The 20,745-nt window shown below is 40.4% G+C and overlaps 1 protein-coding gene across 1 annotated transcript; it reads right to left on the bottom strand.

Annotated features, from left to right (window-relative positions):
• Positions 1-1,232: 1,232 nt before the first annotated feature.
• On the bottom strand, positions 1,233-19,541 carry dnajc5aa (DnaJ (Hsp40) homolog, subfamily C, member 5aa). The gene is made up of 5 exons (XM_084068993.1): positions 19,400-19,541; positions 12,085-12,216; positions 6,957-7,170; positions 5,853-6,024; positions 1,233-4,383 (listed from the first exon to the last, which is right to left on the bottom strand). Exons 2-5 carry the CDS (start codon positions 12,195-12,197, stop codon positions 4,277-4,279), a joined length of 606 nt encoding a protein of 201 aa, XP_083925119.1. The 5' UTR covers positions 12,198-12,216; positions 19,400-19,541; the 3' UTR covers positions 1,233-4,276.
• Positions 19,542-20,745: the final 1,204 nt, after the last annotated feature.

Here is a 20,745-nt window from a genome sequence, read left to right as displayed (position 1 = left end):
TTTTTTTGTGCACAATTTGTAAGAGAGCTGTATGCCCTGGCTACCACCTGGAATACCATAAATTCCATAATCACATGGAATTTATCATGATTATGATTATTTTATTATTATACACAAACACATTTTGTATCGTCAATGTATTAATATAATTAAACAGAACATATTTGGGATAGAAGTTTTCCTCTTTACATTTTATGTAAGTGGTCTTTAAATATGTAAAGTAAAGCTTACAACCATCAGCTAAAAAGGCTGGGTTTCCGAGGCTAACAGATATGTGACTCTCGCTCTCAACTCTCAACAAGTCGTTGTAAGATGATAACTAGAGATTTGACTCCATCTGCTGGCTGTACTAAAACACTGCAGTGCACTAACATCTAGTTGTGTAAAATACATTCTGGTTCTAGCTGACAAAATAATAATATATATTTCCTCATCACAGCCATAATAACCGTAGTGTGCCATGGGATATTATTTTATCGCTGTTGTTGGGCACAAACCTCATATCTCCATATTTCAGCTTTTAGTTTGTTCATAAATTAAAGGTAGGGTGATATGTTTTGTTAAAAGGTTTAAGCACAATATTCTGATAGTAATAATTGATATAGAGTGTTTGTTCAGTAACAGGTGTCTCCCTGTCTCTCCAGCTCTTTAATAAACATTTTCAGGTGGGTTGCAAATCATCAGCCAATCAGGAAAGAGTAGCCTATACCCATTTTATCAGATTCATTTTTTATACTGTTCCAGTTCCAATTTTGTCTGTTCATTTCTTTGTGTCATCACTTCCAATTTCACTTGTTTAATCTGTATCCGGTGCGAGTTCTCTATCCTGATTCGATAAAATTGGTACCCCAACCTGAAACTGCATTTTATGCTTACTAAAGAGACCCTATTTAATACTTTGTACAACAAAGTATTAAATAGGGTCTGTTAGTTAATCAGTCTAATCGATTCAGTCAATTATATATAACAAGGATTAGGGTTAGAATTTGTTAGTGTCAATTGAGATGTTATATATATATATAATCTAACAAATTATCAAAAAAATGTTTTCTTGATTATTTGTTTACACAAAAACAATTGATGGAATAATCACTTACAATATAATCTACATTTGCAGCCCTAGTTGCAAGGTGCAAGTTTTCTCTACCATTTCCATGAATAATATATAATGTAAGTTGCAGTGAAACATGTACTGACAACACCCCAGCGACACAGGCCCAAATGTTCAGGAACATTTATTCAACAACAGTAAATCAGATCCATTAGTTTTCTTTCAGACACACATACAGTTACCATGCTACAACATAAAAGGTCAAGATTTATACTTCATAGAGGCCTAAGTGTATGTACAGTACAAGCAACCTTTTTTAAACCATTAAACCATGCGTCGCAAAATTTAATGGCCACATCACAACACCATACCATTGAAAAATCATAGCCAATCATCATTTGAAACGTGACAAAAATAGTGAAATAAATAATGGTCCAAAAGAATGCGTCATATAACCATTTCACTATAGTTACACTATATATACTATGCTCGAGATATTTTCATGGAGCCATTTCCTGATAATTGATCCATTAGAGTTGTATTTTTTTCTTTTTTGAACACACATTGCATTCAACTGAACTGACTGTAGAACATTAATATTATCATCCAGTATGTCAATGAAACAGCTGACAGGTACATCTATTGTTTTATCAGGGGTTACAGGGGGTTCATCATCACCCATACCGTTACTAGAGCAAGGTGGGCAGTAGCAGCCCACCCTTGTAAACCATTGAAACACATTATTAGCAGTTATGAAACAAAGTGGCAAAGATTATGGATTATGGCAATTCACACAATTCTGTGGCAAAATATCTATGCATATTCAGTGGTATGAAAAGATCTAAGTGTCTATTGTCGTTGTTCAAAGCTGCCTGTAATGCCCACTCACAGATGATTTGCTTCTGTGAGCTTTATGCATCTATATGATTTGTAATATTCAACAATGATAAACAACTACAGCATTGGACCAAAAAGAGTCAACACCAGACTTTCCCCTGAAGACATAAATAAAAAAATAAAAAAAGATGAGGATAATCTTATTATATTCTCCAATGCTAGGAATTATTTTTGACAGATTATCATGTAGGCAGCCTTCACATCAAAAGAAAATGATGTTCCACTTCACATGGACTATTAAAGACTCAGACATCTGCAGTGCGGAGTAGTGAGTGATAGAGATTGATCGTACCATCAATCTACAGATGGGATTAGGACTGTCTAGGATTACTGGGTCATGCTCCACGCTTCTTTATGTGAAGAGAAAACACAAGATTAATGTCTCTACACAAATAATAATGGAGTGCAATGCCAAGACATCCAGTGAATGTCCGTTGTTGTGTTATTTCTGCATTGATTTAGACTTTGATATTAAACATTGGTTTACCTATAGGTGCTCTCTAAGGAGGAACACTATATTTTATAAGTTTGATACATACATATGTGCGGAAGTGTATTCCTGACATGCCAGGAAATAAATCATTTCATTCATTTTATAACATGAAATGTTTCACGTTATAACGTGATACATTTCTCTTGTTATAACCTGATAAGTTAACATGTTAACATGATCACTTATGAAGTTAGATCTTGTTGTGACATGAAAAACATCTTATAACAAGAAACGTTGCTTCATAACGTGATAGGATTTTATTTGTTATTCCTGGCATGGCAGCAATGCACTTCCATAGATAAGTCATTGAATGCACGTGCATTTCCCACTGTAATCATAGTTATGCTTTTTGAACGTGATCTGGAATTTCACCAGAATGAATCGCACACCGCTGATATGATTAAAAACTAATGATGAAAAAGGTGCTGTTTATGTTCCACTGAAGCCCTACATAGTGACAGTACTGTGTATGTTACGGTACTGTAGGGTGAGAGTTCATGTAGGAACACCCTTTGAACACCATTCAGTCAACCCGGGATGAAAACATCCCATAATGAGATGAATTAACTTAAAACCAGTGTAAACCGACAACAACAACAAAACGTTTTACGCCAATGCTCATCATCACACCCTACAGGTACCGATGGAAATAAAGCTCAGACACCAAAGACCCGACCCGACTAAAGCTAAGTCTGATTTATACTTCGTCTTACGATGGCACCGAAAATAGCAGATTTGCAAGCTTGTAAATCGGCTATTTTCGGCACCGTTGTAGGACGGTACATAAGTCAGGCATTAGTTACATCGACATGTGTCAAGTGACGGATTTAAATAAACCTTATATTCATAAAGTCCCTTTTTCCCTTTTAACAACCAAACTGATCACAATCAAAACACTGGAGGGGGCAGCAACGGTCCAAACCACAAACACAAACAGCTCAGACAATGAGACAGGTAAAGAGGAATTGGCATTTTGGAACTATGACGTGTTGTCGATGGCAAAAACAAACAAAACAAAAAAACCTGAATGGAGAACGTTCCTCGTGTACGACAGCTTTGTCGATTTCAATTTAAAACACCAAACCAAACCAGGACAACATAAAAACGCATCTCAGCAACTCCCTGAGCCACACACCTCTCTTCAAAACATCGAGTAAACTTTACCCCCATAGTGGACGACACTTATATGAACATATTGCACACACTTCCGCGTCGACGTGAAGGAATGAACGATTCCTCAAATCAAAAGATGTCACACAAAAAAAAGGATCAAAGGAAAATCGGAGAGGATGAGTTCTCTTAAAACAGTGCATGCTACACCATGATGCAAACCATGGGAGGGAGACAGACAGCAGAGGAGGAGGGTGAACCGTAAAGGAGAAAGGCCTAGAAGTACCAATAAAGAGCGGCGGTTCTCAAAAAAGTGGGGTCCAGGGACCCCCAGCAGTTCCTCGAGGGGGGTTCTAAATGGACCCCTTTACAGGTCTGTAACTCGGAGAGTGTACAAATGGAACCGAAATGCACCCAGTAAAGGGGTCATTTGTGCACTCTCAGAGACAGTTATGGGGGGTCCTTGGAAATTAAAAGGTTTGAGAACCACTGCCGAAGAGGAACATGGAAGGGAATCAATCGTAATGAGTTCCTGTCAGGGACCGCGCTCGCTTCTCCTCTCTCTCTCTCTCTCTGCTAAAAGGTTGCACAGCTTCTCGTTCAGCAGTGGAAACGGGTCTCAACCCCTCTCATTCATCTTCAGGTTTGGAGCAGGGAAGCAGGCGGAAAGGCCGCGGGTGGGGTCCGGGTGACCCCCCCCCCCCCGGCAGGCAGGAGGGCGCAGGTTAGTTGAAGCCGGTGTCGGTGTGGTAGGACTGGTGGCCGTCGTTAGCCGTTAGCTGGGTCGTCTCTGTCGCGGAGGGTTGCAGCACGATGGGCTCGCCACCGGCCTCTGTTGTTGGGAGAAAAACCACGGCAGCAAAAAACGTTGTGAGAAAAGCGAGAGAGACAATAACAGCAATCAAATCACGTGAAATCTATCTATGAATGGACGGAATCTGCTAGGTTCTTGGTTTACCTGGGATCCTGTTTTTTTGAGGCACTACACTGTCACTGGCTCTCACTGTCTCTCTAAAATACATTTTTGCCGGGCCGTGATGGCATCAAAATGATTTTCACTTAGCTGCATGCCGAAAATAGCCGATCTACAAGCTCACAACGCGTCGCGCTGCGACGCGTTGTGGGCTTGTAGATCAATTATTTTCGGTCTGAGACACCCGCGTGCACCCATGATGACTTGTCTTAGTTCTACTAGATCTTTTCTCCTTTAGTCCCTCCCAAACATTTTTGTCCAGTTTTTATTTGTTGAAAAAATTCTCAGTATATTTAGTCATAGTTTTAGTCATCATAGCTTAGTTTTATTTCGTTTTTATTTCGTTTTTGTAAAGTGAAAAAAGGTAGTCAACAGACATTTTTCGTCATAGTTTTAGTCGACGAAATCAACACTCTGCTCTGCATTCTATGTACATATGTGATTACCTTTCTTATTGCAAGCTGCATCTGCTAAGTATCTAAATTGTAAATTGTAACTCAAGCACCGTCTGACCGATCAACTTCAAACCTCAAATCATCAGATGGGTGTGACGGACGTGTGCATTTTCAGAGCATGTTTACTTTAACGATCACTCAGAGGATTGTGTTCTGGCTTGGATCAAGTGTTAAAGAAGAAATACCATGACATTTGTGACATCAATCACAAATGTCACACATTTTCAAACATTTTAGTACTTTTACTTTTGGTACTTGAAGTATATTTTGATGCCAATACTTTTGTACTTTTACACGAGTACATTTTTTTATTCTGGACTTTTACTTGTAACACAGTATTTCTATATACTATATTGCAGTATTGGTACTTTTTTTTTTTTCTTACATTTTTTATCCCGCGATTTTTGTAACCCATTTTTTTCACCCGGTGCCAATTTCCTAAGTGATCCTGGGCGCTACACCAGCCCTACACCAGCGCTACACCAGTCCCCCACAGCCTGGGGAGGCCAGGGCCGAGCTCATGCTTCCTTCAGTGCATGAGAGCCAACTGACCTTCTTGTCACCTGACAGGGGGGAGTTTCCCTGGTTGGACGTAGCGCGTGGAAGGAACACGTTATTCCAACCAGTTCCCTTCCCCTCCATCAGACGCCCCGGCTGTCATGGGGGAGGCGGTATAGCGACCAGGATTACTACATGTTTTTGTGAGGGTATTAACTACCCTGGGATACACGGGGAGAACATGCAAACTCCACACAGAGTAGGCCCTTTCGCCAACCCCACCTAGGCAGTATTGGTACTTTTACTTAAGTAAAACATTTGAGTACTTTTTCCACCACTGGTAATCAGCTAACCCGACCGGTGATTTGTCCTCACCTCTCTCGTCAGATTGCAGCTGGGCCTCCAGGTCCTCGGGGGACACGTAGAACTCCTGCTCCTGGCCCTCGGGGGGCCGGGGTTTACACTTCCCACAGCAGCAGTTACAGCAGCAACACAGGCAACAGCAGAAGTAGCAGCCGGTGGCCAGGCCACAGCACACAAACAGAGCCTGTGTGGTTGTGTGTGTGAGTGTGAGTGTGAGTGTGAGTGTGAGTGTGTGTGTGTGTGTGTGTGTGTGTGTGTGTGTGTGTGTGTGTGTGTGTGTGTGTGTGTGTGTGGAGACGGTGACATAGGGGAAAAACCAGGAGAGAGATGTGTTGAGACGACAGAGAACAGATGAGAGAGAGGTTGAACAGTGTAATCAAACTGTACACAGGTACTAAGAAAAAGACTATCTAACAGCTGAATTTTTGTTAGGCTAATGCTAATGCTCTTTAATCTTATAGAAATGACTGTCGTGGCGACTGAGAACTTTAATGCATGATACCATGCATATAGTACAACCAATGGACATTAAAATAATCTACTGTATAGTAGTTCTCAAATATTTTCATGTCAAAGAATAAAATGTGTGCCACATTTTCGAAAATGCTTCGAAAATAGCTGACCTGCAAGTACATAGTCTTCCTTAATTGAGAATATATAATTGTATACTATAATAAAGAAAAAGCATGATTTTAAAAATACGGGAATACTGGTTATACGCTGTATGACTTGATTTAACTCGATTAATGGTTATTGACTCTTATTTGACTTGATTGTATTTCTATGAGAATACCTTTGATAAAAAACAGCGCCAAAGTTATTTTAACTTTTAACATCCTTAAATTATATTCCATGTTAGAATATTAGGAGTAAGAAGAAGTTTTGTGAAAACTTTTGGATCCAGAACCGGAGGAACTGGTTTCTGGAACCGGTTTAAGCCTGCTATACACTTACAATAGCGGCAATAATTTGATGACCGGCGGCGGTCATCAAATCTCAAAAAATAAAATAAAAACCTCCATGAATTCAAGGCTTCATGGAGTGTGTAATTGATAGAACATAAGTCATTTTTTGAGTGAACTATCCCTTTAAGGAATCTGACGGACTGAGTCTCACCTTGGCCCACCAGCTGGACAACACAAAGTATGTGTTGACGTTCTCCTCTCCAAACTGCTCGGCTACGTACAGGCCCAGGGAGCCGTATTTGTCGTAGATGTTGCGCTTGGTGGGGTCGTTGAGGATGGCGTGTGCGTTGTTGATCTCCTTGAATTTGTCTGCAGCGTCTGGGTTGTCGGGGTTCTTATCAGGGTGGAACTTCAACGCTAGTTTCCTGAGGGACACAAGGGACAGTATAGAGATGGGATAATCGTTATTATCGTTTATTATGATTTAAAAAAAGGTCACTATAATCGTATTGCAGAGATTTGAATTTATCGTGAAATTGTCCTCCGTCATACACTAGGATGAATTAGCTTTAGTTGAGCTGCAAATTCAGTAACACTTAAACCCTCTGTACTTGATAAAACAAACCTGAAAAGATTGCAATTGGTACGCTCTTATCTACACAAATCGATTCGCCAAAAATAGCAGATCTACAAGCTCACAACGCATTGCAACACAACGCGTTGTGAGAATACAGAGCGGCTATTTTTGGTGAACATTTCCCCTACGATAGGGATGCTGGGGGTTCAAGTGGTTAACAAAAGTGCCATTTTAAGTTTTAGGCATATTTTGATCATAGTGAAAATATTGTGAATTATTAATATCGCAATTATTTTTGCCACAATACTAGTGACGTGTAATGTTCATATTGTCCCATCCCCAAGGGACAGCAGTTATTATCCTGTACATACCATCATTCCATTGTCTTTCTCATGACTGCCTGTATGTGTATATGTGTACAGATCGCTGTATCTCTGCAGGACATCACTCTATAAGCCATATCTCCAAAGCTGGTGGGTCAAACCAACAACCAATATGTCAATTTGGAGCTATGATTCCCTGCTTTCATATGACATGACAAAACTAAAATTAAAACATTTTCAACGACTGTCTGTTCATGGCGTTGGGTCAGAGAAGACTGTCAGCTAGATACGGCCGGTCACATATTTATTTTTCTACCACCCTACTAGGACATTTGGACTATCTAACCTGTTTCTATACTTTTTTCCTTGTTCTTTTTTTCTGTCTCTTTTCTTAACTACAAATAAGAAAAAAATTAAAACGATTTCACCCATTTCTACACCTGCAAACCTGTGATGTGACAATAAAGCTGATTCTGTTCACAGTGGGTGATGGAAGGCAGTGGGACTCATATATTTTCATGTCACCAAAGTACAAACCACTGACGTTGACCTACAAAGCAACCAAAGGCACAGCACCTCCATAGCTTCAACCTCCTCCCACTCACTCAGCTAACTCTTCTCGCTTCTGGCTCCCAAACTGTGGAACGAACTCAAACTGGAACATACTCACTCCCAATTTTCCACCGTAATCTAAGACGTTTTCAGGCCAAGGACCCCCTAGCTGAGAGAGAGATGAAGCAGGGACCCCCTCTATATTGTATAAAATTGTGTTTCAGATTATACTTTTTTTGGTTTACTTGGTCTGCTCTTTTTTCCCTCTACATCTATACCTCTTTGCCAAAAATAGCCTTGTAGATCGGCTATTTTTGGCTAAAGTTCTCCCCAGAAAAGGGATGCTAGGGTTCAAGTGGTTAAGGTAAAAAGAAAAATCATCCCACACAAAGATTTGGCGGACCCCCTGTAGTAACTCTGAGGACCCCCTAGGGGTCCCGGACCCCCTGTTGAAGACCCCTGATCTAAGACTAAACTCCTCAGACTCCACCTCAGCCCCTTAGCACTGAACTCTCCCCATTTGTGATATGATAAAACGTTAATTTCAGCGTTCAAATGATTCGTTCACGTACACGTTCAGCAGCACTTCCGGTCCCAGAAGTGCATGGGAGCGCATGGGCTATACCACAGTATATGCATGCAACTGTGTGCATCAGATCCCACCAGGGGCGTCACGGCCATTCACTGTGCGTACGACGCAACACCCTCACTCTCACAGATCCGTGATTTCATACCCCCCACTTTTTTTTTTTTTTTCTTATAATAAATCGGTAAAATCAGGCAAAAATAAGAATTAAATAACCTAACCCTAACCCCGAAATAAAGTAACCAAAACACGAAAAAAAAATCCGCCCCAAAAACTTTTTTTGAAAATACAGAATTTGTTTATGTTTCACAGTTACAAATGTTTTTCACGCTTTTTCAAAAATAGCAGATCTACAAGCTCATAGCGCGGCACTCGGTGGCGCGCTATGAGCTTGTATATCTGCTATTTTTGAATAGCCAAGGTGTAAAGTAAGGGGTATAGTCCACCGAAAGTCCACCCCCCCCCACCTTCTGAGAGCCTGTGACGTCCCTGGATCCCACTGACATGACTGCACAGAAACACAGCACTGTCATTTTACGCTCTAATTGCACTATCTTCTTTGTAATATAATAATGTGTAGAAGTAATAAATAACTACAATAAATGTTGTTAAGTCGTTTTTTTAAATTAAATTCCATGTTTTATACGAAGCAGCCTAAGTCAGTACACTCGCATGACTATGCCATTTCCTTCATGAATAGTAGGTGTAGCGTACTATTTGCATCTTCTATTCATACTGAAACGTGTTAATTGACCAGTACCTTCCTGTCCTTTGTCTAGGACCATGCATATTTATTTCTTTTCAGACTTAAATGTGGTGCCAACACTATCTGTCTTTTGTCCAGGAACAAGGGCACTTTATTTCTTTATCTTTATTTCAATTCAATGTCTATTGTCTAGTGAAAAACTCTTCACCTCTGTCTGTCTGTCTGTCTGTCGTGGGAAGAACAGCCCGCCCCCTCCTGTGGAAGGGGGGGGGGGGGGCATGAACGAAAGCCTGAACGTAGCAGTTTCAGGAAGTGAGCGAGTTTGTTCACGTTCACGCCAAAGACCGAATCATTTAGAACAGGGGTCTTCAACTAGGGGGTCCTCAGAGTTACTACAGGGGGTCCACCAAATCTTTGTGTGATATGATTTATCTTTTTTTACCTTAACCACTTGAACCCAAGCATCCCTTTTCTGAGGAGAACTTTAGCCAAAAATAGCAAATCTTCAAGCTCACAACGCCTCGCGCTGCGAGGCGTTGTGAGCTTGTAGATCTGCTATTTTTGGAAAAGATGTGTAGGTGTTGTAGAGGGAAAAAAGAGCAGACCAAGTAAACTAAAAAGTTTAATCTGAAACACAATTTTATACAATATAGAGGGGGTCCCTGCTTCATCTCTTCATCTGCTTCATCAGAGGTATACTCTTGGTTGCTTGTTTTTTGCAGGATATGCACTTAAGACTTCTGGTGATTAGTAGTTTTCGTTCCCTACCTATGTTGAATACACTTATTGTAAGTCGCTTTGGATAAAAGCGTCTGCTAAATGACTGTAATGTAATGTAATGTAATCTCTCTCTCAGCTAGGGGGTCCTTGGCCTGAAAACGTTGAAGACCCCTGATTTAGAACAAATCGGTCATGAACGTCCCATCACTACTCCCCGTACCCCTTCCTGTCACCCTCTGTTCCAGTGATGCTACAGTGACTGACCTAGATATGATGATGACCATGTAGACACAACGTGGTCAATTGTTCTCATATTTTTCATTACTTAGGCTTGTTTCGTTTTTTTTCTTGACCACAATGTTAAAATGTAATTATAGCATTTGATTTAAAAAAAGAAGCCAGGTTCGACCTGGACCGCCTGGCGTAGGTTCGAGTCCAGATCCCCACAGCCTTTGCTGCATGTCACTCCCCATTTCTCTTCCCATTTCATGTCAGCCTACTGTCCTATCAATAAAGGCATAAAAAGCCCCAAAATAAATCTTGAAAAAAACACCAAAAAAAGAAGCCGGGTTCATTGTATGGTTGGTATCCTATAGTTTCAATGTACAGATTATAATATTTTGATAGTATATTGTTTAGACTGATGCTAGGCTCCTGGCTTACTTGCGATCCCAGATTACTGAGACACTACATCGTCTCTCTGCATTTGATGTGTTTACCTTGCTTAAATCGCTTAAATTGTAAATCGCTCTGGATATGAGCGTCTGCTAAATGCCTACATTGTAAATTGTCAAGGACCCACAAATTGATATGTAATTTGACCACGTATCCGTGTATCTGAAGAGATTAATGCCAGAGACCCCCATAAGAGAAGGGGTGGCGCGACAATAATGATCACTTATTACTTAAGTTGCTATCAAATGCCTTGATGTCATATTCGACCATAGGCCTAATATATCACATTTATTTTGTTATTAACCTGCTGTAGCTGAGAGTATGTTGCTAGGGGATTTAACAGGCTTAAAAACACATCAGGAAAAGAGACAGTGATAGACTTAAAACGGAAAGTGATGCGTTTTGAACTGAAATAACTGTGTGTTCTTACTTGATTCGGTACTTGAACTTGTATTCTTGTTGGAATGGACAGCATTCTCTTTCAGCAGTATTTCGCTTTTGATTAGATCAACGATGCTGCCAGCGGTTCCTTTGATCATCGTCTCTCGACAAAATAAATGCGTTTGTGACTGACCGTGATGTTAAATGAAAGAATGCCCTAGAATTGAACTTCGTTGCTGTGTCTTGTCACTGAGATCGCGGCCGGCAACAGAACCAACAGAACCGACAGAACACGGTCCAGTCCAGTTGGCTGTGTGCTCTCGTTAAGAGCTTCAGCAGCAAATCAGCCAGCGCACCTCTCAACAACCTGAGCATTGATTTAGGACTGATATTGTTTTATCTCCATCTTAAAGAGGGTGATTATAGAGCGCTTTCTCCACACAGACCTTTGATGAAACATAGATTTTAAGACGCACATTTGAACACTGGAGATCGCCAGCCACAATGCGGGACGGCGTCTCAATTTGTGGGATGTGTGAAAAGTCATGGTAATGTGGGACTGTCCCACGCTAAGCGGGACATCTGGTCACGAGTGTTGCCATGTCGGCTTATTATAAGCGACTTTTTCTTTTAAATAGCAGATCTACAAGTTCACAACGCGTCGCGATGCGACACGTTGTGAGCTTGTAGATCTGCTATTTTCAAAAAAGTTGCTTCTTTTGGGCTTGTTTTCTTAGACCTGGTTGCTTATTTCTCTCGCAAAATCTGAAAACGCTGCTGGTCACCCTAGCTGGTGGAGGTGACGTCGTGTCTTTTTACCTGTAAGACTTCTTGATGTCATCGGGCGTGGCAACCTTCTCCACTCCCAGCACCAGGTATAGAGATTCCCCGGCAGTGGACAGAGAGCGTTGTCTCTGCTGTTCAGCCGTCATGATGTCTCACCTCCCAGATCTGTGGCAAACACACACACACACACACACACACAAACACTACAGTGAATAGTGGTGGAAAAAGTACTCAAATGTTCTACTTCAGTAAAAGTATCAATACTGCAATGTAGAAATACTCTGTTACAAGTAAAAGTCTGGAATTCAAATTTGACTTGAGTAAAAGTACAAAAGTATTGGCATCAAAATGTACCTAAAGTACCAAAAGTAGAAAGTACTCATTTCATAAGGTTTCAAAATGTTTTGATCTACAAGCTGCGACGCGTTGTGAGCTTGCAGATCGGCTATTTTCAAATAGCCAAAGTATATACTGTATATAGGGCTGAAGTGGTTAATGCATGTTTTATAATAATAATCTACAAATAACTAGTAACTAAAGTTTTCAAATAGTTGTAGTGGAGTAAAAGTACAATATTTGCCTAAGAGATGTAATGGAGTAGAAGTAAAATTATTGAACATTTCAAATACTCCAGTAAAAGTAAAAACACCTCAAAATTGTACTTAAGTACAGTAATTGAGTAAATGTACTTAGTTACTTTACACCACCAGCGTAAATACCAGTCTGACATTATAAGGCTTGGCGGTGTGACTTCCAGTCAATATCATGATTGGTTAGATTGATTGATTGATTGAATATGTTATTAACATGATTATGAACAGTACAGGTAGTACAGTCAAACGTTATGCTAAAAGGATAACACAAAAAGCCCCAGGAACTCGTTTCCATTATGGTCCATTGTACTCAATTCATCAGTAATACATATAATACATAATACATACAATACAACAAACGTTCAAACTTTTGTCTCACTTACGATTAATGATCGATTATTTAAAATATATATATAGTAAAAATAGCAGATCTACAAGCTCACAATGTGTCGCGATGTGACTCGTCGGCTATTTTCACAGTTTTTGTACGCCACTGTTGTACAATGAACTATGATACAGGGTTAAGTGCTTAATTAAATTAATCAATTTAGTCAATTATAAAAAATTATCTATTAGAGTTTTCTTTTCTTTTTTTGGAGAGTCCTAGACCACCTATTAGGCTACTGATGATTTGACCGGTATTCTGTCAAAAAGTGCACACAAAAAAAAATCTAATCATCATCTAATACATTGGTTCTCAAAGTGGGGTCCGGGACCCCCAGGGGTCCTTCCAGGGGGTCCCCAGAAAAATTTGTTAATACAGCCTCACAATCATTTTAACCACTTCATCCATTTATATGTTGGGCCAACATATAAAGTGGTGCTATTTTTGAATATTTTTGAATAGCCATTGGGCTATTCAAAAATAGCAGATGTACAAGCTTGCGCTGATATTCTTTTAACATTTTTTAAACATCTTAAAGTATTTGTAGATTTAGATTACTATTACAAAACACACAGTAACAACTTCAGCCCTATATACATTTCGGCCATTTGAAAATAGTCGATCTACAATGCGTCGTGATGCGACACATTGTGAGCTTGTAGATCTGCTATTTTCAAAAGATTTTAAGACATTTTATGCATTTGAAAACTTGTGAAATGGGACATTCTGCATAATGACTATTTTCTACTTTTGGTACTTTAAGTACATTTTGATACCAATACTTGTGTTTATTTATTTACTAAGTAGCTGTGAAATAAGCAGGTTATTAAACCCGCTTATTAAATTAAACACCTCGGCTCTGTGCCTCTGTGTTTAATCATCCTGTCGGGGGTTATTTATCCCTTGCATAATACAGGTGGTTAACCACTTAAACCAGGGGTGATGCAACTTTGATGATGGAGAGGGCCACTATAATTCCACACTCACTCCAGAGGGCCTCATTGCATATACTGTTGGGCAGACGACTATTATCTCCGTATTTAAACTTTTTTCGAAAATGAATGACATACTTCGCCATTCTATGTCACACAAAAGTAGTAAAAATAGCCGATCTACAAGCTCAAAACGCGTCGCAGCGCGGCGCGTTTTGAGCTTGTAGATCTGCTATTTTCGCTATTTAGTGTGGTTGCCCTAACAGGGCAACCAGACTATAGTACTCTATACACTTTCTTCCACTTCAAGATAAACAATATTTCGAACCGCATCTCCTCCCACAGTTTTTATCCCCTAATGTTGTGCCATATATCAAAATGACCATCTAAATCGGGAATCGTGCGCTTGTATTTTGCTAAGAGATTGGTTAAATAGTTTAATTGATATTGATTTATTAGTGCATTAAATTCACCCATCCACTTTAATGGAAAAGTGAAAAAACTCAAATTCAAGTATTTTTTTCTCAGAAACCGTAAGAGCTAGAGTTACCAGATTTGGAGGGAAAATTCATAATATTGTCCGAAATTAATGAAAAAAATATCACACCATTCGGCCTCATGGTGGCGCTATAACAGCCCCCTTTACGTTTTGGCCTGTAACTCTTGAACCGTAGGTCCTAAAATCAAAATTTCTTTTCACCTGGATTCCTTGGGTCACTACGCATCTCCCCATATAGGCCACGCCCATTTGCGTCAGGATAGATTTTTTGATATTGATTTATTTGTGCATTAAATTTCCCCATCCACTTTAATGGGAATTGCAAAAACTCCCATTCAAGTATTTTTTTCTCGGAAACCGTAAGGGCTACAGTTACAAGACTTGGAGGGGAGGTTAATAGTTTTTTGCAAAATTATTAAAAAAAGAATCACACCAGTCGGCCACATGGTGGCGCTATAACAGCCCCCTTCACCTTTTGGCCTATAACTCTTGAACCGTAGGTCGTAAAATCAAAATTTCTTTTTCCCTGGATTCCTTGGGTCACGACGCATCTTCCCATATAGGCCACGCCCATTTGCGTCAGGATAGATTTTCCGCCATTTTGAATTTTCTTCAAAACACACTTTTTGCTCCTTTTCCTTCAATTTTTTTCCAAATCTCACACAAATCGGTACACGTGATCTATGGACCCATGCGATAAACCTATCCAAGCGGAATTTTGATAGTCCGTACCTTTCGTCCGTAAATGGCTTCCAAAGTTAGCGGGAGGGGCCGCTTGACAAAAAATGCCAAAAATCACGAACGAAACGTCCGGTCAATCCCAAATTTGAATCACATGTCAAGGGTGGTATACTACACCAATCCCCAAAAGGATTTCCACTTTGATCCATAGGGGGCGCCACGAATGCTCCAAATGTAACCGTTTGATGCAATAACATGATTTTTGGGGGATCAATCCTCTCAAAATGAAACGCAGGCGATCTCAGGAGTGACGTGAAAATGTAATTGGCGCAGTCTCCGACGGTATTCCTCCCGGCGTATTGCTCGAGTCCCGACCGGCGTCGGCGCAACCACACTTTGCAATTGCAAATTGCGACGCGTCTAGTTTTTAATTGGAATCCTGGCAAGTAATTAAAGCGGGTCATGTTTTTTTTTTTGCCTTATAATTTTTATCCCGCGATTTTGTAACCCTTATTTTTTCACCCAGTGCCAATTTCTAAGTGATCCTGGGCGCTACACTCCCCTCGCCAGCCTAGGGAGGTCAGGGCCGAGCTCATGGCTCCTTCAATGCATGAGAGCCAACTGACCTTCTTGTCACCTGACAGGGGAGAGTTTCCCTGGTTGGACGTAGCGCGTGGAAGGAACACGTTATTCCAACCAGTTCCCTTCCCCTCCATCAGACGCCCGGCTGTCATGGGGGAGGCGGTATAGCGACCAGGATTACTACATGTTTTTGTGAGGGTATTAACTACCCTGAGAGACACGGGGAGAACATGCAAACTCCACACAGAGTAGGCCCAAAGCGGGTCATGTTTGCATGTTTGGAGCACAGCTGAAATAAATGATACATCAATATTCCGATATTAACCTGCGGGCCCCATTAAGTGAAGGTGAGGGCCGCATGTGGCCCCCGGGTCGCCAGTTGCCCATGTATGACTTAAACCCTCTAGACGTAGTCAACTGGACCTGAGTTGTCTACTTGGACTGCTTTTATCTCTCTCTTTTTTAAAATTTGATCTGATTTATTTGAAATGCAATCAGTCTGTGGATAAACACAAAATAACCCTAAGACTTATTTCCATTGTGGTTTCTCTCACAACAAGCAACAGTTAATAAGTTAAAAAAAACACATTGCAATACAAAATAAATGACAGTAACACATACATACATAAAAACAAGCGTTCCACAATCTGTCCCTATAGACAAATGACCTTCTGGGACCTTTTCTAATAAACGATAGACATGCTCTAGTCTGATGCTTAACCCATTAAAACCACTTAACCATTTAAACCATTATTTTAAACATTGGATATAAAAAAAAAATGCAGATATACAAGCTCATAGCGCGGCACTGAGAGCTTGTAGATCTGCTCTATTTTTTTATTTGAAGTCTTTGAATATGTATATATTTTTAAAACAACATTTTTTTACTCAAATCTTTGCTTCCGGGGGGGTTCCTGGAACAAGATATCTTCAGATGGGGGTCCGTGGCCAAATACTTATCATTTTGGGGGTCCTTGACATGAAAAAGTTTGAGCACCACTGATATTATAGCAACATAAGTGTTTCAGTCAGAAAACTGTTTTCGGATTTAGAAGATATTTGTAGATAATTGTATCTCAGGGCTTAACTGGTTGTCAGTTTGACAACTCCTATGTAAGTAAAATGATCCCTTGCCAACTTTATATATTTTTCAAAACTACACCAAATCTCTCTGCCAAAAATAGCCGATCTGCAAGCTCACAATGCATCGCATTGCTGCGTGTTGTGAGCGTAGGTCTGCTATTTTTTGTTTAATGCCCCCCCCCCCGGGGTTCAAGTGGTTAATATAATATAAAAGCAGTACATACAGCACTATATACAGTGGGCTAGTTGGCAACTCTATTTATAATCCTCACATTAATGTTTATAGTAAACTGTCAGTCATGTACGAACTGATCCAAAAGATCCAAACGGATCAATATGGTTCTGTGGACACAGGCCAGACTGGGTGTAAAATGCACCCATGACTTGGAATGATGACAATGGTTCATTCAGACCATGCAGACATGGTCATTTTGTTCTCATGTTTTAGATAGATAGATAGACCCCTAGCTGAGAGAGAGATGAAGCAGCTAGGGACCCCCACTATATTGTATAAAATTGTTTCAGATTGAACTTTTTTTTTAACGTAATCTGCTCTTTTTTCCCCCTCTACAACTATACCTCTTTGCCAAAAATAGCCGATCTACAAGCTCACAACGCCTCGCAGCGCGAGGCGTTGTGAGCTTGTAGATCTGCTATTTTTGGCTAAAGTCCTCTTAAGAATAGGGATTCTATAGGGTTCAAGTCAAGTGGTTAATGTGTAAAAAAAAACATCCTTTCACACAAAGATTTGGCGGCCCCCCTGTAGTAACTCTGAGGACCCCCTAGGGGTCCCGGACCCCCTGTTGAAGACCCCTGGGATGGATAGATAGATAGATAGATAGATAGATAGATAGATGGATAGATGGATAGATGGATAGATGGATAGATGGATAGATAGATAGATAGATAGATAGACACCTTTATTATCCCACAGGGAAGCTTGTTTTTTCTTGACATAAAATAAATGATATAGCAGGTTATTTAGACAGATGCTAGCTTCATTATTTACCAGGTATCCTATCATTTCAATGTACAGATTATTATTTTTATTAGTGTATCGTTTTTAGACTGATGTTAGGTCCTAGTTTACTGAGGCACTACACTGTCTCTCTGCATTTGATTTGATGGATGTGATTTGCTTGGCTAAGAGTGTCTGCTAAACGCCTGATGTAGGCCTATAATGCAAATTGGAATTGTATATTTATTCATAAACATTTCATTTTCAACCTTTTCTCCACTATGCATGTGCACCGCTGATACAAACGGCGTCCCTGTATATACTGACACCACCAGTCATGCTGTAAATTCAGCCTGACATCTTGTCAGGATCATCATCATCTCTGTCATGAATTCACATCCCCACACATCCCCACACACACACACACACACACACACACACACACACACACACACACACACACACACACACACAGCCAGACATGCTGCAAGAAAGCATCACAGTTATATTAACTGAACTGACGCAGCACTGCATGGTGAACATAATAATAAAATGCACTTCCAAGAATAACTAGTGCTTTCCTTAAAGGATGCCCATAGGCTTGCACCTCCTCCTCCCCCAGATAAAACGCTTTAACACCGATAATATGGGGCTATTATACTGACACCTGTTTTTCATTTAAAATACCTTCATCATAAACTAGCATGATCTCTAGTTAAACGTGCGTAACAAGGCCATTTTGAAGCATTACAAACACCTATACAAGGCGATGCTTGGATCTTAATCTGTGTGCAGCATCATCCATCCCCACACACACACACACACACACACACACACACACACACACACACACACACACACACACACACACACACACGCAGCTATAGCGCAGCATCCATGTTGATTAGACTGGCTGTGGCCTTCTCTCTTTGGTCCAGAGCGTTTAGTGACTTCTCTCTCAAACGCTCCTCTGCCAGGCTGCTCTGTTCTGCTCATAGACTCAACGTTACACTGCCGTGCGAGCTCTCAGTCTTTTAGTTAAAAAAAAGAACAAAGCTATTTCACTTCTCACCGAAACAAAGGTGGTTTTGTGTTGTTGATAGACTATTCTCCGCGGTGGGAAACGTCTCGACACCCTGCCTTTTGTGTAGAATCCACTTTTTGGGGGCAGAAAATAAAATATGTCCGCCAGATGGATATTATTTTTATTTGCTCTACTGCGCCCTCTGCAGATCTTGGTCAATGTAAAGTACCATTGACCAGATCTGTAGGGGGCGCAGTGTGAATAAATCAAATCAAATCCATCTGGCGGACATATTTTATTTTCTGCCCAAAAAGTGTATTATACAGAAAAGGTGGGGTCCTGAGAGGCTTGCCACCCTGGAGAATAGACGTTCAACAACACAAAACTGCCTTTGTTTCAGTGAGTAGCGAAATGGTTTAGTTTATTTTTGTTTTACTAAAGACGGAGACCTCTCACGGCAGTGTAATGTTGTCTCTATGAGCAGAGCGTTAGAGAGAAGCTCTGGACCAGAGGCTAACAGGAACAACAACCAACCGGACCGACCGTTTTACATCAAAGGGCAAAATGTCGACATTTTAAATAAAAACATGCCATCATGTTAGGATCCTCACCTTTCAGCCGCTAGATGTTGTAGAGAATAGATCTATTCCAACGGGTTAGAATAATGATAGAGTGATGATGTGTTCTCTATGGTTGCATCCTCTCTCTCTCTCTCTCTCTCTCTCTCTCTCTCTCTCTCTCTCTCTCTCTCTCTCTCTCTCTCTCTCTCTCTCTCTCTCTCTCTCTCTCTCTCTCTCTCTCTCTCTCTCTCTCTCTCTCTCTCTCTCTCTCTCTCTCTCTCTCTCTCTCTCTCTCTCTCTCTCTCTCCACCACACACACACGGACAGCTGCAGCAAGTCACTGCAGGCCCCGCCCCCAACGACCACCCATTGTAGGCCCGGCTGTGACGCGCGCGCGCATCACGACCACGCGCTCGTGCAACCAGATTTTGGGGGAAGGGAGGGGGAGGAGGAGAGGATGCAAATTGTAGCCACTCAGCTTCTTTTAAGGTTAATTTATTAGACTACTATGGGTTAGGGTTATATTTTATATATGTTGTTTAAGACTTACAGTAGGCTGCCTTGCCCCACTGGAATACAGTGACTGATATGAATTCATAATATACTGGACCATATATAAAATGTGATGTCAGTGACATTTTATTGCAAATGAAAATAAAAATAAACAGTGCAGTAACAATACGTTTTCGTATAGCAGCAATTTTGCATGTACAATATAGATATAGATAGATATGGCTATTTTATTGCTACTTTTAACTTTTTAATGGATCCTATGTAAGTAAAGCCTGATGAAAGTGTCAAACTCCCAAAATCCACCAGAATACTGGAAATGACATCTACTCTGTTAAAAAATGTCCTGGGGGGGACCCCCAGCATGGTCAAGAGTGGTCAAAATCTGTAATATATTATCAAACATCTAACAACAATATGAACTATAGTGTTAACAGAGTGACAATGACATATCACATGAGTCATTGTGAAACAATTATGATTCATGGTCACACTCTATTTCAGTAATATAATTCAATTGATTATATCTTACTGTATTTATTTCATTTTATTTGAATGCAGGGTCATTGAAATGAGTCCATATACAAACACATGTGTTGAATTAACTGTGGAAAAACTTGAAGAACAAGGCACTGGATTAAGTAAGCTTGGCTGTTAGCCTGCTCCCTACCAGGCTAACTTCACAGCTAAATTGCCATGGTAACTAAGGTAGGATTGCGTAAATTTTCTTTCGTGAAATCGAGTCATGGATAAACTTATCCAGGGTGCTCTGGCTAAACTAATCTGGCAAGATAATTCAGCTTTCATGAAACCGATTCATTGCTAATCCTGGCTAAATAAAGAGATGGTGTTAAATCCAGGCTTAACCCCTAATTCTGCTTTCGTGA

This window comes from Gymnoscopelus microlampas (genome assembly GCF_963454915.1).
Source record: "Gymnoscopelus microlampas genome assembly, chromosome: 10".
In the NCBI taxonomy this organism is placed as follows: domain Eukaryota; kingdom Metazoa; phylum Chordata; class Actinopteri; order Myctophiformes; family Myctophidae; genus Gymnoscopelus; species Gymnoscopelus microlampas.
The sequence above is the reverse complement of the archived record's forward strand: the minus strand, read 5'-3'. Positions and strand labels throughout refer to the sequence as shown.